We start from the raw sequence: 24,434 nt of genomic DNA on the forward strand, positions 1-24,434 counted from the left end.
CTACAGAACCCATGACTGGGAACAAGTGGTCTGACCAGAACCCTTGAAGTCAGAACCAAGGCCTTTCTCCATTTGCAGCACCACTCCCTGTCACCTCACCAACTTTAAACAACCCCAGAAAGAACCAAACACTACTACAAACTTACACAGAGCCAATAGAAATTAATCAGCAACTAACCTGAGAGTGGTTGCTGATCCCTTTAAATATTGTTGGTGGGGGGCCTTGCTGCTGCTGAACACATGTTCAGCTGTGCGAGGTGAAGGCAGGGCATTAGCTGCGGTGTTGTGGATGAAAATGGCAGCGCTGGCGTCAAATCAGCATTGCATTTGGCGTCACAATCTACCTACTCTACATACTTCTGGTGCACGTTCGTACCGCCCATCCTACCGCCCTCACCAAAATGGCATCTGGCATGACCCGCACCAGAAGTGTGCTCACCTGGGCACCCTTTTTGACACAAGACGGCACTCGTAGCGCTGAAAAATCAAGCACTACGGAGCCGAATTTCTGTCCCCTGGACTTTACTTGAAAAATAAAACTAAAGAAAGCAGAAATTTAAACAGTTAATAAAGAGCAGTTGAACTACAGTCTGGTGTTTAAAATTATTTTATTTTCCACTTTACCATATTGACATTAATGTAAGCTCCCCTTTACATAGGCCGCACCCCAATTGAAGATTGTTCACCCCAACCCTCCCAAACAGTAAAAAACAACTTTACAAGTTTAGGTATACCCGTGATTTTAATTGCAATAACTGTACCATATAATAAATAATAGCCTCCAAGATAGCTGTGAACAAAAAAACAAAATACAGTAATTTGTACTTCAGTACAATTTCTCCTTCTGTAACTTTCTGTGTAAAAATATTACTAAAAGTAGCCATAATCTGGTGCTGAGTACCAGAAAAGAAAAGCAAAGCAAAAGAAAAACTGGGCAGTTCTGGCTTTTATTCATTATCAGACCTTGATTCTAAGGTGCTAGATACAGAATCAACATTATCATCAGACTCACTTCTAGTTGAGATAAAGAAAGAAAGAATTTGCATTTATATAGCGCCTTTTATGACCTTGGGACGTCCCAAAGCGCTTTATGTCCAATCAAGTACTTTTGAAGTGTTGTAACGTAGGAAAATTGGCAGCCAAATTGCACACAGCAAGCTCCCACAAACAACAGCGTGATAATGACCAAACAATCTGGGGGGTTTTCAGTGTTGGTTGAAGGAAAGAAAGACTTGCATTTATATAGCGCCTTTCATGACCACCAGACATCCCAAAGCGCTTTACAGCCAATGAAGAACTTTTTGTAGTGTAGTCACTGTTGTAATGTGTAGGAAACGCGGCAGCCAATTTGCGTACAGCAAGCTCCCACAAACAGCAATGTGATAATGACCAGATAATCTGTTTTAGCAAAGGTGATTGAGGGAAGAATATTGGCCAGGTCATTGAGGATAACTCCCCTGCTCTTCTTCAAAATAATGCCATGGGTTCTTTTATGTCCACCTGAGCGGGCAGACGGGGCCTTGGTTTAACATCTCATCAGATAGATGGCAGCTCCGACAATGCAGCACTCCCTGAGTGCTGCACCAAAGTGTCATCCTAGATTAAGTGCTCAAGTCTCAGATGTGGGACTTGAACCCACAACCTTCTGACTTGGAGGTGAGGGTGCTACCACTGAGCCCAGGCTGACACCATGTGGGGGAAGTGTAGGAGAGCAGTTCATAAGAGGACAACAACTAGAAGCTCTGTAGTTCCATGTCTATCATGACATTTCCAACAGTACAGCACTCCCCCAATACTGCACTGGAGTGTCAGCCTAGATTTTTGTGCTCAAGTTGCTAGAGTGGGACTTGAACTCAGAACCGTAGAATTTTATATTGAGTTTGAAAGTGATTTAGTTAAATCTGAAACTAGGGTCTTAAATCTAAACAAAGCAAACTACAGTACGTAGGTATGAGGGGCAGTTGGCTGCAGTAGATTGGGAAACTACATTAAAAGGTATGACAGTAGCGAAGCAATAGTTAGCATTTAAAGAATGAATACATAATTTACAACAAATATACATTCCTTTAAGTCACAAAAACCCCACAGGAAAAGTGGTCCAACCGTGGCTAACAAGACAAGTTAAAGATAGTATTAGATCAAAGGAAGAGTCTTATAATGTTGCCAAAAAAAGCAGTAAGCCTGAGGATTGGGAGGATTTTAGAATTTAGCAAAGGAGGACCAAGAAATTGATAAAGAAAGAGAAAATAGAATATGAGAGTAAACTAGTGAAAGACATAAAAACAGACTGTATAGGTATGTGAAAAGGAAAAGATTAGCGAAAGTATATGTGGGTCCCTTACAGGCTGAGACAGGAGAAGTTATAATGGGGAATAAGGAAATGGCAGAGAAATTAAACAAATACGTTGTGTCTGTCTTCACGGAAGAAGACGCAAAAAAGTTACCAGAAATAGTGGAGAACCAAGGGTCTAACAAGAATGAGGAACTGAAAGAAATTAGTATTAGTAAAAAAATAGTACTGGAGAAATTAATGGGTCTAAAAGCCAATAAATCCCTGGACTTGATGGGCTACATCCTAGGGTTTTGAAAGAGGTGGCTATAGAGATAATTGATGAATTGGTTGTCATTTTCCAAATTCCATAGATCTTAGAACGGTTCCCGCGGATTGGAAGGTGGCAAATGTAACCCCGCTATTTAGGAAAGGAGGGAGAGAGGAAACGGGGAACTACAGACCAGTTAGCCTGACATCAGTAGTAGGGCAAATGCTAGAATCTATTATTAAGGATGTGGTAACAGTGCACTTAGAAAATAATAATAGGATTGGGCAGAGTCAATACGAATTTATTAAAGGGAATAGCAAAATACTGCGGATGCTGGAAATCTGAAATAACAACAGAAAATGCTGGAAACACTCAGCAGGTCAGGCAGCATCGAGGAGAGAGAAACAGAGTCAACGTTTTGAGCTGGGGACCCTTCGTCAGACCCTTTGTTCTGATGAAGGGTCCCCGACTCAAAACATTGACTCTGTTTCTCACTCCTTGATGCTGCCTGACCTGCTGAGTGTTTCCAGCATTTTCTGTTGTTATTTATGAAAGGGAAATCGTGTTTGACGAATCTGTTAGAGTTTTTTGAGATTGTAACTAACAGAATAAATAAGGGGGAACCAGTGGATGTGGTGTATTTGGATTTTCAGAAGGCATTCGGTGAGGTGCCACACAAGAGGTTATTAAACAAAATTAGGGCTCATGGGATTTGGGGTAATATGCTAGCATGGATTGAGGATTGGTTAACTGACAGAAAACAGAGTAGGAATAAACTGGTCATTTTTGGGTTGACAGGCTGTAACTAGGAGGGTACGACAAGGATCAGTGCTTGGGCCTCAACTATTCACAATCTACATCAATGATTTGGATGTGGGGACCAAATGCAATATATCCAAGTTTGCTGATGATAAAAGTTGGGTGGGGATGTAAGTTGTGAGGAGGATGCAAAGAGGCTTCAAGGGGATATAGACAAGCTAAGTGAGTGGGCAAGAACATGGCAAATGGAATATAATGTGGAGAAATGTGAAGTGATCCACTTTGGTAGGAAAAATAGAAAAGCAGAGTATTTTTTAAATGGTGAGAGATTGGGAAATGTTGGTGTTCAGAGCGACCTGGGTGTCCTTGTACACAAATCACTGAAAGTTAACATGCAGGTACAGCAAGCAATTAGGAAAGCAAATGGTATGTTGGCCTTTATTACAAGAGGATTTGAGTATAAGAGTAAAGACATCTTACTGCAATTATATAGGGCCCTGGTGAGACCGCACCTGGAGTATTGTGTACAGTTTTGGTCTCCTTACCTAAGGAAGGATATACTGCCATAGAGGGAGTGCAACAAAGGTTCACCAGACTGGTTCCTGGGATGGGAGGATTGTCCTATGAGGAGAGATTGAGTAGACTAGGCCTATATTATCAAGCTTAGAAGAATGAGGGGTGATCTCATTGAAACATACAAAATTCTTACAGGGCTTGACAGGGTAGATGCAGGGAGGATGTTTCCCCTGCCTGGGGAGTCTAGAACCAGGGGTCACAGTCTCAGAATAAGGGGTCGACCATTAGGACTGAGATGAGGAGAAATTTCTTCACTCAGAGGGTGGTGAATCTATGGAATTCTCTACCCCAGAGGGCTGTAGAAACTCAGTTGTTGAGTATATTCAAGACAAAGATATGGGGATAGTGCAGGAAAGTGGAGATGAGATGGAAGATCAGCCATGATCTTATTGAATGGCAGAGCAGGTTCGAGGGGCCAAATGGCCTACTCCTGCTCCTATTTCTTATGTTAACCTTCTGATTCAGATGTGGGAGTGCTACCACTGAGCTGCAGCTGACACCTTCACAAATATGCTAGTACAGCATATTCGTGTAGCACGACACATGGCCTTTAATTCTATACCATCCTGAGTCCTGCATTAAATCCTCTGTCATCCAACCCTTTTCCTGTGACCACACATATAAGCCAGATGGAATTTTGTCCTTGGGTAGTGTTTATTATTTTGGTATCACAAATGGTGGTAGCTTGCAACGATCTTCTGTAGCTGCCAACATTACATAATAAACATATGCAATTAAATTAAATAAATTTGGTCATTTCTGGGTTCGCACCAAAAAATTACCATGAAAGCTTCTGGATTGTGGTAAAATCCCAGCTGGTTTGCTAATGTCTTTCAGGGAAGGGTATGTGCCACCCTTGCCTAGACTGACCTACATGTGACTCCAGTCCCACAAGATGTGATTGACTCTTAATGCCCTCAGGGCAACTAAGGTCTGGCAGAAAATGCCAATGTTACCCACTACCCAAGAGAAAATAAAAATACAGTGGAGTCACTGTTATAGGCTGTACACAGAATTCAAAATGATTATTTTGTTCGTGTTTATCATCATGCTCTGTTTTTCATTGCCTGTTGTTACGATGTTGATAGTTAAGCCTCGCTTTTCATTCACCATGGTGTTGCTATGTGTATCCAACCACTACAGAAGGTTTGTCCACATTGTCCATTTATTCTAAGTGCAATCACACTTTACTGCTGTTGTGAAAATAGAGTTGCAGGAAATAGGCAGCAGGTCAGTCAGCACCTGGAAAGAGAAAAAGAGAAGTTCACATTTTTTTTATTCATTCATGGGATGTGGGCATTGCTGGCAAGACCAATATTTATTGCCCATCTCTAATTGCCCTTGAAAAGGTGGTGGTGAGCCACCTTCTTGAACTACTGCAGTTTGTGTGGTGAAGGTACTCCCACAGTGCTGTTAGGGAGGGAGTTCCAGGGTTTTGACCCAGTGATGATGAAGGAATGGCAATATATTTCCAAGTCAGGATAGTGTGTGACTTGGAGGGGAACTTGGAGTTGGTGTTGTTTCCACGCGCCTGCTGTTCTTGTCCTTCTAGGTGGTAGAGGTCGTGAGTGTGGGAGTTGCTGTCGAAGAAGCCTTGGTGAGTTGCTGCAGTGCATCTTGTAGATGGCACACACTGCAGCCACGGTGCATCGGTGGTGGAGGGAGTGAATGTTTAAGGTGGTGGTTGGGGTGCCAATCAAGCAGGCTGCTTTGTCCCGGATGGTGTTGAGCTTCTTGAGTGTTGTTGGAGCTGCACTCACCGAGGCAAGTAGAGAGTATTCCATCACACTCCTTACTTGTGCCTTGCAGGAGGTGAGACACAGTATTTATGTGGCTGGTCCAGTTAAGTTTCTCATCAATGGTGACCCCCAGGATATTGATGGTGGGGGATTCGGCGATGGTAATGCTGTTGAATGTTAGGGGGTGGTGGTAAGACTTTCTCTTGTTGAGATAGTCATGTGCCTGGCACTTGTGTGGCATGAATGTTACTTGCTACTTATCAGCCCAAGACTGAATGTCATCCAGGTCTCGCTGCAGGTGGGCATGGAGTGCTTCATTATATGAGGAGTTGTGAATGGAACAAAACACTGCAGTCATCAGCAAACATCCCCACTTCTGACCTTATGATGGAGGGTAGGTCATTGATGAAGCAGCTGCAGATGGTTGCACCTAAGACACTGCCCTGAGGAACTCCTGCAGCGATGTCCTGGGGCTGAGATGATTGGCCTCCAACAACTACAACCATCTACCTTTGTGCTAGGTATGACTCCAGCCAGTGGAGAGTTTTTTGCGTGTAGACATTTCACCAGAGCTGAAAACTAAAATCTAAGAAAGATATAATTTGGCCTCTATATACAAATCCATTTTGATAGGGTCTTCCCGGTGGTCAGACTTAGCAAATCCCACATTTGGTGTGAGTCTTGCACAACAACAGGAACGAATGGCACTTTTATTCCCGATTTTCAGTTTCTTTCTTTGTACATAATTCTGCTGTTATTGCACCAGGTGTTTCATAGTCATCCAACAGGCGTCTGGAACTCTCTCTGCTAAAAGGCTGCTGATGCTAGTGCAAGTGAAAATGTTAAAACTGAGAATGATAGATTTTTGTTTGGTAAGGGTATTAAGGGATATGGAGCCAAGGTGGGTAAATGGAGTTAAGATACAGATCAGTTATGATCTAATTGAATGGTGAAACATGCTCGAAAGGCTGAGTGGCCTAATCTTGTTCCTATATTCCTATTGTTATATGGCGTTGGAACGAATGTCTTATGAAATGGTGTACCCACCCTCTGCTCGCTTTGAACTCTTAGGGCTTGATGTTAATAGCCCTGAGGAGGCGGGTCGGCAGCAAAAATCAGAAAAAATGCGAACCCGCCTCCGCTCCCGGACTGACCCAACTGGAACCAGTGGGACAGGTAGCTAAGGCAGTTAACAGCCTTGCTAATCCTATTTTTATAGTATTTTCTGATTTTCGTGTTTCTGGCTACTGTTTCCCGTCTTGCCAGAAACATGCCAGCTACAAGGAGACGAGTTTCTTGAGGACGTGAATTGTAGTCATTGGTGCAGCACTTTAAAAGCGCTCCTGTAACATGGCTGACATTCAAATGCAACAACTTTGTTGTTGGAGGTTTGGGATAAGATTTTGCAAATCTACTGACCTTGTGACTGTTCAAGCTGACACCCATCTGCAGTGTTACCTGATTGGAATAATTTCAGGCCACTTTGAGTGTGCGCTTGCAAGCTTCTTGCCTCAACTGAGATCTATAGCAACGGGATGGGAACCACTTACATTCTCATCCTGGTCGTCAGATTCGGAGGAAGAGCAGCCGTGGCAGCACCACAACCAGCCACAACAGCAGCACCAGCACCAGGAGCACCAACCTCCTCCTCACCCACCTGATGATGCACAGGGTGGAGGGCCTCAGCACAGGGCTGCACCCACCGCAGAAGATACCCCCAACACAGGATTTACAGGCAGAGGATCAGCTTCCTCAGCATGACTGAGCAACAGTGCCAAATGAGGCTGAGACTTTCAAGAGACGTAGTCGCTGACATCTGCGCAATGCTGCAACAACACATGGAGCCCAAAGGAGCGTGTGGACACTCCTTATCAGTGGCTGTGAAAGTCACTACCGCACTCAATTTCTTTGCTTAGGGCTCCTTCCAGGGGTCAGCTACAGACATCAGCGGCATCTTCCAGTTGGTCGCACACACCTGCATCACGCAGGTCACCGATGCCCTCTTTGCAAAGGCCCACAATTATATCCACTTCTCCATGGATGGCCTAAGTGTGACTGTGCGTGCGGTTGGCTTTGCCAATATGGCAGTCTTGCTAATAGTGCAGGGCATCATAGACTGTACACATGTAGCCATTAGGGCCCCCGATCACAACCCAGCTATATTTGTCAACCGCAAGGGCTTCCACTCCCTGAACGTCCAGCTGGTGTGTAACCACAGGAAGATCACCATGCATGTTTGCACTAAGTACCCTGGCAGTTGCCATGACTCCGTCATCCTGCGCCAGTCTACTGTACCTCAGCTCTTCCATCCACCAACCCAACTTTCCGGATGGCTTCTTGGCGACAAGGGATATCCCCTGAAAAAGTGGCTTATGACGCTGATGAGGAGGCCATCAAACGATGCTGAGGAGCACTAAAATGTCAGCCACATTTCCACCAGAAGCATTATCGAGCAAACCATCAGCTTGCTCAAAATGCGCTTCCGATGCCTGTACCAATCTGGAGGAGCCTTGCAGTATGCACCAGCCAGGGTGTCCAGAGTCATCGTGGTCTGTTGTGCCCTGCACAACATCGCACAGCAGCGCAGCTTAGTGCTGCCGCATGAACAAGTGGCTCAGCACACAGCCTCCTCGGAGGAAGAGGACGAGGAAGAGGATGAGGAGGAGAACGAGGAGGAGCATGAGGAAGATGATGGGGAGGAGGATGGCAAGTGACGCCTTGCAGGGCTGGATGTGGCCAATCCAGCAGCGCACGGCCACATTACTGGCCGTCAGGCAAGGGATGCACTCATCCATGCCAGATTTAAGTAAGCTTATGCTTCAACCACAGGTGGCTGGCACATGGAGGTGAATATAAGTCTGACATTTTCAAAACCCCAGGCATCATCTGTCCAATAAATGGTGGTTGGCGCTCAGTGTCACCACCAACATTCTAAATGGAATTCTCCCTGAGCCCTCACTCTTGAACTTCCATTTCCCAGAACACAGAGGCCACACTTTAGGTGATCTCAGCAGATCATTAAACCTTTTTCCACACTGAACCCATGTGCGCCTGCACACAGACCTCGAACTCACCTCCTCAGCAATTTGCAGCCAAGCTGCCTTGCTTTGCTGAAAAGGCCTCCTCCTTCCGTTTCTAGGGAAGAGGACCTCCTGTTGTGCTCTAACTCCCTCCACAAGAGCATGGAGGGTGTTGTGTCTGTGTATAATAAGACACAGACTGCATGGAGAAACGGTACAACAGGTGTTTACTCAACGTGGCTCACAGTGGAACTGCCTGTACAGATTACTACTCAGTGCTATATACAGGTGTGGTCACTGCCGGTACTACAGTATACATGAGCTGTAAAAAGTAGTTCCCCCCTGAAAAGGTATATACATTACAATTCCTCCCCTTTTAGATTAATAGTACCATAATACTCATTTAACAATTAAATATCAAACTAATTACAATTAACACTTTTAACATGCAACATTAGCTGAAAATAGTCTATTTATATATTCAGTCTTTGGGGAGGCCTCCTGATCCTTTCTGGATAGCGCCTTTCCCGAGTGTCTTGCTCTTGGTGCGGAGGCGATTCTGGCCCCCTGTCTTCGGTTGGTTCATCAGCTTCCGATGCTACTGTTTCTGGGGTAGATGCGACCTGTACGTCGGGTTCATCACCAGGTACGTATGGGCGAGGCATGGGGTTGACTTGTTCCTGTGACTGTAGGATCTGGTCAGCATGGCATCTCACGATGCTCTCCCCAACGTCCACTGAGTACATTAGTGGGCCCTGCCGTGTGCATATCGTTCCTGGCTGCCATTTTTCTGTTCGGTAGTCGCGGGCCAAGGCTGGTTGCCCTACATTGAAGCTCCTTGTTGGCTTCTCATGGATGTGCTGGAATTGCTTACTCTCAACATCTCTTCGTACGTTTGGTCTGAGCAAATCCAGGCGAGATCTTAACCTTCGGTTAAAGAACATCATGGCTGGGGCCTGGTTGGTGACTGCATGTGTCGCATTCCGGTAGGCGAACAGGAAATTGTCCACCTTGTGCTGCAGCGGAATGTTGTCATTGTACATAGCCTTTATTGCCTTCTTAAAGGTTTGTACGAACCTCTCAGCCAATCCATTTGTGGCTGGATGATACGGGGCGGATGTGTAATGCCTTACCCCATTCTTTTTCAAGCACCTCCGGAAATCTTCGGACACAAACTGTGGTCCGTTGTCGGAGCAAATCTGTTCTGGCAAGCCATTCCTGGCAAAACTAGTCCGTAGGACTGCAATAGTTATCTCCGTGGTGGTGGAGGACATTTTGATGACCTCAGGCCATTTCGAGTGCGCATCCACGGCTATTAAAAACATTGAGTCCATGAATGGACCAGCAAAATCAATATACACCCGTTGCCATGGAGATGAGGGCCACTCCCATGGGTGTAGAGGGGCCTGTGGTGGTGCATTTTGGACTTTCTGGCATCCTGAGCAGCTCTTGGTCAGGTCCTCAATTTGTTTATCGATTCCCGGCCACCACACATAAGCCCTGGCTAGGCTTTTCATTTTTACCCCTCCCAGATGACCCTCATGAAGCTCATTAAGCACTCTATCCCTTAACTTGGGTGGAATTACCACTCGGGATCCACACATCAAGGTCCCCCGGCACACTGACAGCTGTTCTCTCCTTGTCGAGAATGCTGGCAACAGTGAGCCGCCATGTGCTGGCCATCCCTTCACCGTCAAATCATATACCCGAGACAGTGTCAGGTCATTTCGGGTTTCCGTTTCGATACAAGCGTTAGTTACCGGTAGGTATTCAACTATAGTCGAATGGAATATTTCGACAGGATCCACTGCTGGTGCTTCCTCCGCAGTAGACAGTGGCAGGCGTGATAGCCCATCAGCATTTCCATGCTGTTTCGTGCCCTTATATTCAATCTCAGTGGTGCGCCCCTAGAAAAAGTGACCATCTTTGTAGTCGTTGCGCAGTCATCACCGGAACGCCCTTCTTCGGATTAAAAATGGAGACAAGAGGCTGGTGATCAGTCAGCAAGGTGAATTTCTGCCCGTGCAGATAGTGATTGAACATTTTCACTCCCCACACTAGGCTGAGGGCCTCCCTGTTGTAGTGTATGTAACCGTTCTACCTTTAAGAGAACTATTGTATGTAACCGTCCACCTTTAAGAGAACTATTTTAGGTGTTGCACTACTTTATCTTGGCTGCGGTATACTGTAATACCGGTGGTGACCACACTGGTATATAAAGTGCAGTGTAATGAGTGATTGGGCAGATTCGCCCTGACCTTCGAATAGTAAAGTCCTGTTAAAGTTTACTCTTGTAGTCTGTGTAATAATTTGCAATATAACACACAGATTTTACAGTGGCGACGAGTTCGATCTTACCCTGCGGCAGCGATACATCCGAAGCAGTTAACGAGCGTCGAGAAGAGGCATCCGCCCTCGTCGTTCTGCTGAGAGAAGACTCGAGTCTGCAGAGCAAGGAAGAAGGAAGAATTCAGACATGAAGCCTTCCATCAGCAACAGGCAGTGATCGTCCCTTCTGTCACGGTGGTGAGTGAGCCGATCAGCCACGAGAAGCAAGTCAGCCACGTTGACTGTGAGTAGGGGGGAAATAAAAAGAAACGGAGGATAAGGGCGGTGAACTCGACCACGGTTGGGGGAAAGGAGCCGGACAGAAGTTGGGGCCAGAGACGCTGAGACGGGGGCAGCGTAGGGCACGGAAGCCGCGGTACAAGCGGGAACGCAGCCGGTGTGAGAGACCGGGCTACAAGCGGGAACACAGCCGGTGTGAGAGACCGGGCTACAAGCGGGCTGGGAGACACAACAGCATCGTGAGACAGCGCGACCGGCGAAAAAGGCCGGGCAGCTACCGAGGCCGCGAGGCGCTGCGACCGGGATCGTAAGGCGCGGGAAGAAATAAAATAAATAAATAAATAAAACCGCGGAGAACTCAGCCGCAGCCGGGGGAGGAAAGGACTGGACTGCGAGAGGGCTGGGAGGCGCGATTGGAAGCCGCTGAGGGAGAGACAGAGCCCGAGCGAGCGGGAGAGACAGAGCCCGAGCGAGGGGGAACGGGACCGAGCGAGGGAGACCGAGCGAGATTCCGCCCAGCGGCTGGAACTGTTCGCCGCCAACGGGTTGTCCCCAGCGCCGGTTGCCCTGCCGAGAAAAGGGAACAAGGAACGCACTGAAGCCGGCGCGCAGGCTGCGAACCCCGAAAGCCAGCGGTCGTCGCCTGAGAGCAAAGCCTACCCCTCCCGCCAGGGGAAGAAACGCGGGAAGCCGCCAGTAGGCGGGGAAGAAGACAGGAGCGGGAAACCGCCATTTTGAAAGTGGGCGGGGAAGAAGACAAGCGCGGGAAACCGCCATTTTTGGAAAAAAAAAGTAACGAACAAATTCGTTGTTGTTTCTCAGAAAGATAGTGAAGATGCCTAAGCATGGTAACATCAACGACTTCGATTCCGAGGTGGAAGATTGGGCCACGTATGTAGAACGCATCGAGATATATTGTGAGGCCAATAAAATAGCAGATGATGATAAAGCTCTAACCTTACTAAACTCAATGGGGGCGAAGACATACGGGCTATTGAAGCATCTTCTATCACCAGCTAAACCGGCGGATCAGACTTTCACTAATATTGTTGCTGTCCTGAAGGATCATTTGAACCCCACACCGCTGATGTTGGCGGAACGATTCAAATTTTATGCGAGAACGCAACGGAAAGAGGAAAGCAACGCGGAATACTTGGTTGAACTGCGTAGATTAGCGAAATACTGTCAGTTTGGGGAAAATCTGACAGAGGCATTGAGAGATAAGTTCGTGTGCGGGTTGTCGAAGGAAGGAACACAAAAGCGACTGCTAGAAGAGAACGATCTTACACTTGATAAGGCTGTCCTTATTGCAGCATCGCACGAAGCCGCAGCGAGAGGCACTGCAGAAATGCAGCTGAAGGCAGCGGTACTCAGCGTGGATCAAATGACTTCGGGTACAACGAAATGTTATCGTTGTGGGAAGACAACACACGACCAGAACCAATGCTGGTTTAAAAACCAGGAATGTAGAAAATGTGGCAAGCTTGGTCACATAGCTAAAGTATGCCGGTCAGGAAAGAAGACCAGCAACAAAAAAAAGTCACCACAGGAAAAGTACAGCAAGGTACACAAGGTGGCTGAGAAGAGTTCGGATGAACAGAATTCGGATTCAGACCCAAACGGCCAGGAACTGGGTAGTCTGAGAATTCACAATGTGAGTAAGGAAGCTGACCTACAAACTATCTGGGTCATGCTAAAAATAGCCGGAGTCCAAGTAAAAATGGAATTGGACACAGGATCAGCCCTATCAGTCATAAATCGAAGGGATTACAACCGGCTATTCTCACATATACCCTTGAGAGATACCAAGATCGTATTGCAGACATACACGGGGCATAAAGTATACCCCATCGGAAAGATAAAAGTCAAGGTGAGAGACAAGGGCAAAGAACACCAAGGAATGGACTTATATGTACTACCTGAGGGAGGTCCACCACTTCTGGGATGGGAGTGGATCAGGGAAATAAACATGGAATGGCACTACCTAAAAGCAATAACGAGTGAGAACTCGGTGAAGACAATCAGCTCAGACTCTGAAACTGATGACGATAAGACCAGCCCAGGTGCGAAAGACAAGTCTAAAATGGACTTGCTGACTAAGGTTGGAAAAACGAAGGAGTGCATAAATGCTTATGCTTCAGAGGAGAACAAAGTTTCAGAACAGAATTCCACTGAACAACAACATAGTTTGACAGAGAATTCTGAGTCTGTCCAGTTTACAGACATGCACAATTCTGAGGAACACCGGGCTCGAACTCAACTCCATTTCAAATTACAACAGCAATTAGAACAATTGAGTTGCCGTCTTGAGCAAGAGATGAAAGCAATGAAAAAGTTCTTTGACACAGGGTGGGAGAATCTGGAAAGACAACAGAAGCAGCTGATGGAGAAAAGGGAGCAGGAGCACACAAACCGTCTGCGCGAGGAGGCCAAACGAATCAAAGCTGATTCAGTTTCTGAAGGTGCGTGCTCTAATCTGGTGGAGCAAGATGTTCAGCAACTGAAGGCGCTTGTTAGCAGGTTGCAGGCAGAAAAGGCTGATTTGGTCACCATGAATTCCGAGCTCCTACTGAAGTTGGGTGCAGCATCACCGGACGATTCATTTGTGGAAATTCGAATGGTGGAGGCTGCGGATGATGGCGAAGTAGAAACAGCAAAGGAGCCCCAGGGCAAGGTTATAAACATCCCTGCAGCTACTGGGAAACGGATGATGTCAGAAGAGTTAACGGTCAGCCAACTCCTTCATATGCTGAGGGACAAGACTCTGAAATGGGAACAATTTGAACATGAGCTTAAATCTTCGAAGGAGAGGGGTTTGGAGCTCTCAAAAGTTATTGAAATAGCGGAGGTTGCAACACAGACTGAGAAGATGGCAGCAGAGCAACCCTTGGATGCCAAAAGTACGCTGACTCACGTCAATGTTGAACAACAGAATGCTGAAACAACTGCTCCAGTAGAGGGATTGAATAATACGATCAATCAATCTCCGAATGAAGTTGAAGTATTGAAATCACGAATGAGGTCATTAGTAAAAGACTTGCAGGAAGCCCAGAAAAAGCTGGAGGAAGCTGAACACATGAAGAAGTCTCTTCAGGAGAGATGTCTGGAATTGGAACAAAAGCTGACTAACGTCCAGCTGGGCATGGAGGAAATAAAAGACCCTCTCGCTGGCCTAGCTCAGGACGACACCGATTATTACCACGTCCTGTTGAATGACACCGAATATAACGATGACCTGTTCTGCCCAGCTTGTGGGGAAATCTTCCGAAGTGCAAAAACCGTGAAGAATCACAAAAAGTCTAAGAAACACTGGGAGATGGTGGCGCTGCTAAGGCAACAGGAGAAAGAGGAGGAGGAACTGTGCATGCGGCTGGCAGCGGAGCACAGAGAGTCTCCAAGAAGCAGGAAAGGAAAAGACGAAACAGAAGATGATGACCCATCTGAACCATTATCACCCCTACCAGATCACGCACGTGGTCCCTCCGAACGGAACCAAATCAGTTTGGAAGTAGAAAAACTTCCCAAGGTACTCAAGCTTTTAGAAGTCAGCAATGCTGGTTCAGAAGTGACGGAAGTTCAAGCTGTTAAGTCCAGTGAAGGACTATTGGATGAGTCACCCCAGCAAAGTGAACCGACTACACCACAGGGAACTGCTACACCACCAAGGCGTTGTCCAGACCGAGTCAAGAAGCACAGGAGGCGCCTCCAGAGACTGAATCTGTGAACTGTTTTCCACAGAGACTGAATCTGTGAACTGTTTTCCGCAGAGACTACATCTGTGAACTGTTTTTACATGAAGTTGGATATATGTTATGATGTTATGTTTAATGGGGAATAAGTATGTTGTAAGCTAAAAAGGGAGGATTGTAGTGTATGTAACCGTTCTACCTTTAAGAGAACTATTGTATGTAACCGTCCACCTTTAAGAGAACTATTTTAGGTGTTGCACTACTTTATCTTGGCTGCGGTATACTGTAATACCGGTGGTGACCACACCGGTATATAAGTGCTGTGTAATGAGTGATTGGGCAGATTCGCCCTGACCTTCGAATAGTAAAGTCCTGTTAAAGTTTACTCTTGTAGTCTGTGTAATAATTTGCAAAATAACACACAGATTTTACACCTGTCAATCTGGGCATAGTTACGCTCGGCTGAGGTTAGTGATCGTGACGCAAAGGCTATTTGGCCTCTCTGAGCCGTCCGAGAATTTGTGCGACAGCACCGCTCCAATGCCGTAGGGTGACACATCACATGCCAACCGAATTGGTAATGCCAGGTTGTAATGGGCCAATACCTCTTTCGATGTGATTAGTGTTTTGCTCTTCTGGAAAGCTCGTCTACATTCGTCACTCCACTTCCATGGCACCCCAGTTTGCAGTAGGGTGTTCAGTGGGTGTAGTATTGTAGACAAATTTGGCAAGAACCTATGGTAGTAGTTTACCAGCCCGAGGAACGACCTCAGTTGTGACACATTTTCTGGTGCTGGAGCCTTGACTACTGCCTCAATCTTCTCTGGGGACTTATGTAACCCCTCTTTATCGATAACGTGGCCACAATACGAGATCTGTTTTCTAAAAAACTCGCATTTGGGGCGGTTAGCTCGGAGCCCATATTCCTGCAATCTAGTGAGTACCTGCTCCAGGTTGGCAAGGTGATCACTGTCATTTTCGCCCGTGACCAGGATGTCGTCCAAGTAACACTGGGTCCCTGGGATCCCTTGCAGGACTTGTTCCATTGCCCTTTGCCAAATAGCCGGAGCTGATGCTACCCCGAACACCAGCCGGTTGTATTGGTAGAGACCTTTATGGGTGTTGATTGTGAGGTATTTTTTTGATGCTTCTTCTACCTCCATTTGCAGGTATGCCTGGGCCAGATCAATCTTAGTGAAGCGTTTCCCTCCAGATAGCGAGGCGAAAATATCTTCAATCGGTGGAAGTGGATATTGTACGGTGTGAAGGACCGGGTTCACTGTTACCTTAAAGTCCCCACAGATGCGAACCTTCCTTGGTTCCCCAGGCGTGCTGCTCAACGACTTTTTCATCACAGGGACGATGGGTGTAGCCCACTCGCTCCAGTCTACCTTGGACAGTACACCTGAACGTTCCAGACTCTCCAGCTCTGCTTCGACGGCTGGGCGGATCGCATAAGGTACCGGTCTGGCCTTAAAAAATGTTGGGCTTGCGTTTTCTTCAATTTTAATCGTTGCTGTCATGCCTTTTAGTGTTCCGAGTCCTTGCTGGAACACTTCTTTCGCGTCAGTTAGGATCTTTGACAGTCGCCCAGGTGTGATGTCGTCATCCTTTTTGTCAGCCACAGTCAGTGCCTGTATGGAATGCCAATCCAGTTGTATTTTCCGGATCCATTCACGTCCCAGTAATGGTGGTCCTCCATCTTGCAATACATACAGGTCTAGTTTTGGTGTTTCCTTACCGTTATATATAACGGTCACCCTTATTTTTCCTTTGGGGTAGACTTTTTGCCCCGTCTATGTCTTCAAAATAATTTTTGTGTCTCTCAAGGCTATGTGTGAGAATAGCCGCTCGTAGTCCCATTGGTTTATGACTGTTAGGGCTGATCCTGTGTCTAATTCCATCTTTACCTGGACTCCTGCTATCTTGAGAGTGACCCAAATGGTTCGGTGATCCTCCATTGTGATCACATTATGTAGTTTCAGACAACTCAGTTCCCTGCTTTCGGAGTCGTTATCACTCTTTTGTTCGTCTGAACTATTCTCCGTCATCTTATGTACCTTCTTGTACTTTCCTTTGGTAGGTTTCTTATTGCTGGTTTTCTTTCCTGACCTGCAGACTCGTGCTATGTGTCCTACTTTTCCACACTGTCTGCACACTTTGTCTTTGAACCAGCAATCATTCTGGTCATGTGTTGTTCTGCCGCAGCGATAGCACTTCTCTGTTCCATATGACATTTCGTTTGTGCCATATTCTTGCGGTCTCTGTTGTATCTCTGCAGCGCCCCGTGCTGCTGCTTCATATGATACCGCAATGCTGAAAGCCTTTTCCAGTGTAAGGTCCTTTTCAGATAAAAGCCGTTTCTGGGTTCCTTCACTTTGAAGCCCACACACAAACTTGTCCCTTAAGGAATCTGCCAGTCCCGCTCCAAACTGGCAGTGTTTCGATAGTTTGCGCAGTTCTGTTAAATAATCAGCATTGCTTTCATCCTTATGCTGGTTCCGTTTGTGAAACTTGAATCTTTCTGCTATCAGCAGCGGTGTGGGGTTTAAATGTTCCTGTAGTATCGTTACTATGTCTTCAAAACTCTTTTCCATTGGCTTTGTTGGGGTTACTAGATTTCGTAATACACCATATGTCTTTGCACCCATTAAATTTAACAATACCGATGCTTTCTTGTTATCTGACACCTCATTTGCCTTGCAGTACACCTCTATTCATTCGACATATGTAGTCCAATCTTCGACTTCATTGTCAAATGCGGTGATACTGCCACTCTTCGGCATTTTGGGTGTGGTTTAAAATGGCGTCTCCCAATGGCTTAAAATGGCATCTCCCGCGCTTTCCTTCCTCCCCCGCTGCTGCCAATGCCGTTCCCGGCGGTTCTCGTGACAATGGCGGCGCCCTGTAGGTTTCGCGCGCTACTCCTGCGCTGCTGCCAATGCCGCTCTCGGCGGTCCTCGTGGCAATGGCGGCGCCTCACGGGTTTCTGCGCATCTCTCTCGCTCTCTCTCTCTCTTCGGCGCTGCTCGGCCCCTGAACACCGGCTGCGCCCTGTGCACTCTGCCCTCTCTCTGTCTCCCCCGTCGACGCTGCTCGGCCCTTTGCTGTGCCGCTCGGTCGGGCTCTAGCCCGCCGCTGTCCGGGAAGGGTCTGCGCACTACCTGTTGCCAGCCCGTTTCGCTGGACCACCTCGACTGGAAAGCCAAGCCTGGCTCTCGACAGCCTCCCCCGCAATTCTCGAGTCTCTGCTGGATGACTGGGCGGTTGCACGTGGTCGACGCCCGAGTCTCTGGCCTTGACCTCCAATCCACTGATCTGCAGGAGCGAATCCCCGGGATGTGATGCAGAGTTGCAGGTAGGTTCGAACTTGCCTCGTCGTCAATGTTGTGTCTGTTTATAATAAGACACAGACTGCATGGAGAAACGGTACAACAGGTGTTTACTCAACGTGGCTCACAGTGGAACTGCCTGTACAGATTACTACTCAGTGCTATATACAGGTGTGGTCACTGCCAGTACTACAGTATACATGAGCTGTAAAAAGTAGTTCCCCCCTTAAAGGTATATACATTACAGAGGGAGCCCTCATTGAACCTGGGTGCAGCTTTAGTCTTTGACGCCGCCATTCCTGCAGCAGCCAGCACTTTTAACAGAAAAAGGCTAATGCTTCTGCAAAGGGGACATGGCCCCTTTAAATCTTTACTGAAACAACGCATCATCGGAGGCGAGAATCTGACACTCTGCAATCAATTGCCTGGAGGGACCGGCACGTCAGTCGTAACGAGGCCAATCAACCTAAAATCTCATCTGCAGGGTGGCGGCAACCGAGAGCTGGTCCAGACGGGCCCGCCGTCAACCCGCCTCCTTCATTAAAATCGAGCCCTAATCAAGGATAATTTTGTCATGTACACTTTGCTGTGTGTTTGCCTGACCTGTTCCAGTTGTCATCATGCAGCCAATTTTTCATGTTTCTCACACAAACTACTTCATCTCATGCTCAGTTTCTGGATCTGATCCATGTTTATCCCCTTGAAATACATTCGATCATAAAGAGATGACAGCTTGTCTTTCTGCTTCCTCCAATGATGCACCCTTCTCATGCTAGCCAAGTTAAAGCTGGATGAAGATTGGAGCCACCCCATGAATAAATTCTCCGCTTATTATGTTATTTACCCAGCACCATTGTATTTTTTTTGCACATTTGTTTCTCGTGCAGACAGCAGCTTAATTGCTTTTATTTTTTCCAAAAGCTGCATGTTGCAGTCAGTGGTTTGCAGATTTCTGATATTGCTTATCCCTTTTCCTCTAATATTATACTGGTATTGGTACTGTTAAACATTTCCTGCCACATGTTCCAAAATCTACAGGTAGTTCTCGTCCTGCTTGCTATTTTGCTGTCTAAATATCCACTCGTTATGATCACTTATCAGCGTCACTATGCAGATGTTCTAGTATGGAATGGCATGGCTTGACATGGCATGGTATGACCTGGCATGGCATGTCATGGTATTGCATGGAATGGTAGCTTAGGGGTTATGGTACTGGACCAGCAACCCACGTGATTTTAAATCCCACCGTGGCAAGTTGTGCAATTGAATTCAATAAATCTTGTCATTTGTGGGTTAGCGCCAAAAAAATGACCATGAAAGCTCCAGGATAGTTGTAAAAACCCAGCTGATTCACTAATGTCCTTCAGGGAAGGGAAACTGCTTGCCTGGTCTGGCCTACATGTGACTCCAGTCCCATACTATGCGATTGGCTCCTAATGCTCTCAGGGCAACTAGGGATTAGCAAGAAATACTGCCTTGGCAATAAGTACATAAGAAATAGGAGCTGGAGTAGGCCATTTGGCCCTCGAGCCTGCTCCACCATTCAATAAGATCATGGCTGATCTTCTACCTCAACTCCACCTTCCCGCACTATCCCCATATCCCTCGATTCCCTTAATACCCAAAATTCTATCGATCTCTGTCTTGAATGTACTCAACAACTGAGCCTCCACAGCCCTCTGGGGTAGAGAATTCCAATGTTACCACCTCCCAAGAACAAATAAAAATACAATGGAGTCACTGTTACAGGCTGTACACAGAACTCAAAATTATTATTTTGTTCAAAAACATGGCACCTGTATGCATGTCAATATGATATTAAAAAAAGGTAGTCTTATAAAATCTATAGTGACAATAAAATGACAAACTATGAAGAAAAGGTGGAGCTAACAAGCAGAGGAAGGCTTAATTCAAGGTTACTGTCATTTTATAAGGCTTTTTTCTTTAATAGAGAGTCTTGGGACTGACAGAGGAATCTTCCAGAGGAAGTTTCCATAAAAATCTCTGAACTGTAAAACATGAACTAAAATTTGTTGAACTCTGTTAATAAATCATTTTAAAACCAAAACCAATAAGTTTTTTAAATTTGTTCTCAGGATGTGCATAATGAGGTCAAGGCTGCATTTATTGCCCATCCCTAAGAGACCTGAGAAGGTGGTAGTGGACCTTCTTCTAGTCCTTCATAATGCTTACTTGTCTAAATAAGCCACTTCAGGGGCTTTAAGAGTCACCACATAGTGTGGACTAGAGTCACATGTAGACCAGACTGGTTAAGAGTAGTAGGTTCCCTTCCTTGAAGGACATTTGTGGACCAGTTGGGTTTTTTCAACAAGCCAGCATCTTTCCACATCAATTTTTGTGCTGCTAGTCCAGAAATTATCACATTTATTGAATTCAATTTTACAAATACCATGGTAGGATTTGAGCTCACTACCTCTCAGTTACTAGTTGAGGATCATAGCCACTACACTACTGTACCCAAGCCAGCAGCAAGTTCAGTGCCATTTTGGGAAGGGGAAGGTTAGAAAAGCCAAATGTGATTACAGTGCTGCCTGCTAAGTGATGCAATTACATTTTTGGTAACACAATGTCATTTCTGCATATACTTGACAGTCCATATATCGCTGTTTGTGGGACCTAGGGCAGTCATAGCACGGTCACAAGGACTTTAAACTAGTAAATGGGGGGAGGGGGAGGGGGGAAATTGTAGTACAAATAATAGTTCAAAAACAAATGAAAGGGAAGAGAGTAGAACAAGAGTCAAAAATTGTGCTTTAGGCACTACAGGTAAAGGGAAAACTAAAAGATCCAAATTGATTAAGCCAGGAGAGAGAAATAAGAAACATGTGAGTAAAACATTAGAGCTGAAGGACAGGCTAGGGTGTGTGGCCCAAATAAGTGTTCTTTACACAAACGCACGGAGTATAAGGAATAAATTTGAATGAACTGCAGGCGCGAATTCAAATTGGAGGATATGACATGGTAGCCATTACTGAGACATGGCTGCAAGACAGTCAGGACTGGGAACTAAATATACCAGCTTATAAGGTCTACAGGAAAGATAGGAAAAATGGCAGAGGGGCGGTGTAGCCTTAGTGATTAAGAATGAAATCACTTCAATGATAAGAAAGGATATAAAGAGAGATAAGCAGGCAGTGGAGGCTTTATGGGTATAATTAAGAAATAGGGAAGGATTTAAGACTGTATGAGAGTTGTGCATAGGCCCCCTGGTAACAGCTGTGAAGTGCTAGATTGTATAAATGCAGAGATTAGACAAGCGTGTAGTAATGGCAGAGTGCTTTTAATGGGGGATTTTAACTTTCATATAGATTGGGATAAGCAGACTAGCACCTGTCAGAAAGGTAGTGAATTTCTTGAGTGTGTCCAGGATAGTTTTCTACAAAATATGTCCTAGAGGTAACTATTATGTTCATTAATAATTAGACATTCTTATTATGAACACAGCTAGCTTTTGCTAGTTACTTTATTGAGCACATGTGGACTAGGTACAGTATCTGTAGAGGCATCCATCTTGACTGCTGCCTTGTGGGTAGCCTAGTACCTCATGGGTAATGTAGTCTTAATATATATACAGCTGGGTAGTGTAGTCTTATACACACAGCTATATTCAGCTCTACACAGCTCTACGGCTCCACCTAGTGTCCACTATAGAATGACATGTTATTGATCATTACATCCCCCTTTCTTTGAGGTTTAACAAAATCAATATCAATCAACTTTCAAGAAAACAATAAAGATAATATCAGTAACACTTTTGTTAGTGCTCTATAAACATAAACATTTTCAAAACAGTCAACACATTTTCAAAGCTTTACATTGTACTCAAAGATTAAGTCTATCAGGCTCTTTTACTTCACGTGTGGATCGTAAGTCTGATGTGTCTTCATGAGATTGTTCTGGCGGTGAATGACAAGATGCAGTTGCGGCATTGTCATCAATCTGCTCTTGAATAGTCTCGTGTTTTTAGGAGGGAACGGCGGTTCCTCCTGAGAATCTGTCCTTCCTCAGTTCTAACAGTGTATGATCTTGGTCCTACTTCCTCAAGAACTGTAGCTTTCCTGTTCCATGCATCTGGATCCTCAATCCTGACAACATCATCCCTTGTCAATGGTTTTAGAGTTTTGGATGACTTGTCATAGTATGATTTCTGTTTCAGCTTTAACAGTTGAAGTCTCTGTCTCAGTTCCTCACTTTGCTGTTCTTTTGCACAGCAGGGTAGCGTGGTGCGCAACTTGCGACCCATTAGTAGTTCAGCAGGTGAAGAACCAGAGTCTAAAGGTGAGGCTCGGTAGCTCAGCAGGGCGAGATAAGGATCAGACTTGCTTTCTGTCGCTTTCTTCAGTAGCTGCTTGAGAACTTGAACACCTTTCTCTGCCTTACCATTTGACTGAGCATACAAAGGACTGGATGTGATGTGCTGAAAGTCATACTGTGCTGCAAACTGTTGCCACTCCTTACAGTTGAAGCACGGACCATTGTCGCTATCGGCAATCCTGGGAATTCCATGTCTGGCGAAGATGGATTTCACATGCATTATGACACTGCTTGCTGTGGTGCTCGAGAGCAGCGCCATCTCAGGATAGTTAGAATAGTAGTCAATCACTATTAGATAGTCTTTACCATTTAAATGAAAAAGGTCCATACCAACCTTTTGCCATGGTGCTGTTGGTATGTCAGCTACTATCATTGGTTCCTTTGCTTGTTTGTTTTGGTGTTTCTGACATGTCTCACATTTGCCTATCATGTTCTCAATGTCCTTATTTATGCCAGGCCAATAAACAGTGTCTCTTGCCCTCCTTTTGCATTTTTCAATTCTGAGGTGTCCCTCATGAATCCTTTTGAGCATGTCTTGACGTAGAGCCTGTGGAATGACTATTCTGTTCTGTTTTAGTAATAGTCCACTTGCGACACTCAATTCTGACCTTATGTGAAAATATTTTGGACAGGAACCTTTTGGCCAACCATGATGAATGTTTTCTATTACTGTTTGTAATACTGTATCTTTTACTGTTTCTTCTGCTAATTGCTTTGATTTTGTGTCTGACACGGGCAGCGCAGCAGTGACCATACTCACATGAACATCCACGTCTTCTTCAGTAGAGCTCACATGACTCATTGTGGGTGCTCGGGATAGTGCATCTGCTAACACTATGTATTTGCCTGGTGTGTAGGTCAGTTCAAAGTCATATCTTTGCAGCTTCATCATGAGTCGTTGAATCCTTGGAGACATCTCATTCAGGTTTTTTTTAATGATGGCAACCAGAGGGCTGTGGTCTGTCTCCTGTCTCAACTGTGAAGGTGGGAAGTCCATATATGTAGCCATGAAACTTTTCTAGTCCAACTATCAAGCCTAGACATTCCTTTTCAATCTGGGCGTATCGACACTCAGTATCAGTCATAGACCTGGAGGCATAGGCAACAGGCTTCCAATCTTCACCCTCTGCTTGTAGCAAGACCACACCTAGGCCATCTTTTGATGCTTCCGTTGACACTTTGATTCTTTTTGTTGGGTCAAAGAAGGTGAGTACAGGTGTGGTTGTCAGCACTGTTTTGAGGTTTATCCACTCTTGTTCATGTCTTTCTGTCCATGCGAACTCATTTGTTTTATGTAGCAGGTCTCACAGACAGGCTGTCTTGGCTGACAAGTTAGGAATGAACTTTCCAATGAAGTTTATCATCCCCATGATGCGTAGCACTCCTTTTTTGTCAGTGGGTCGGGGCATTTTGAGTATGGCGTTTACTTTTTCCATATCTGGCTCTATTCCTTTACCAGATAGATTGTCTCCTAGGAAAGTGACTTCCTGGACACCAAACTGACACTTGGCTTTGTTGAGCTTCAGTCCATTCTGGTGTATGCTCTGCAGCACTTTAGTCAGTCTCTCATTGTGTTCTTTCAGTGTGGAGCCCCAGATGATGATGTCATCAATGTTGTGTCTGTGCGTTGATAGAGACACTGAAGACAGGAGTTGGTTTCATAGGTGTTTACTAAACAAAGTCTGGAGGGGAACTAACGGATATAACACAATATACAGGCTTATATAGCCCGAGTGGCCATTACCGGTATTACAGCACACATGGGGCTCTTAAAGGCACATACACTACAATTCCTCCCCTTTTAGCTAACCAGTACATAATATTTTAAGTAATTATTAATTACATGTTATAAGAAAAATAATCTACACATTGCTGC

At 45.6% G+C, this 24,434-nt stretch overlaps 1 protein-coding gene across 1 annotated transcript in view; it reads right to left on the bottom strand.

The window, feature by feature from the left end:
* Positions 1-3,050: 3,050 nt before the first annotated feature.
* The window catches only part of mylipa (myosin regulatory light chain interacting protein a), an 80,063-nt gene continuing 58,679 nt past the window's right edge, over positions 3,051-24,434 (bottom strand). The window contains exon 7 of the mRNA XM_085988852.1: positions 3,051-5,117. Coding sequence (XP_085844978.1) covers positions 5,046-5,117 — 72 coding nt within the window. The 3' untranslated portion in view covers positions 3,051-5,045. The remainder of the gene's footprint in view (positions 5,118-24,434) is intronic.

This window comes from Somniosus microcephalus, chromosome 5 (assembly GCF_052327205.1).
Source record: "Somniosus microcephalus isolate GS21.2 chromosome 5, FLI_Smic_1.0, whole genome shotgun sequence".
Taxonomy (NCBI): Eukaryota; Metazoa; Chordata; class Chondrichthyes; order Squaliformes; family Somniosidae; genus Somniosus; species Somniosus microcephalus.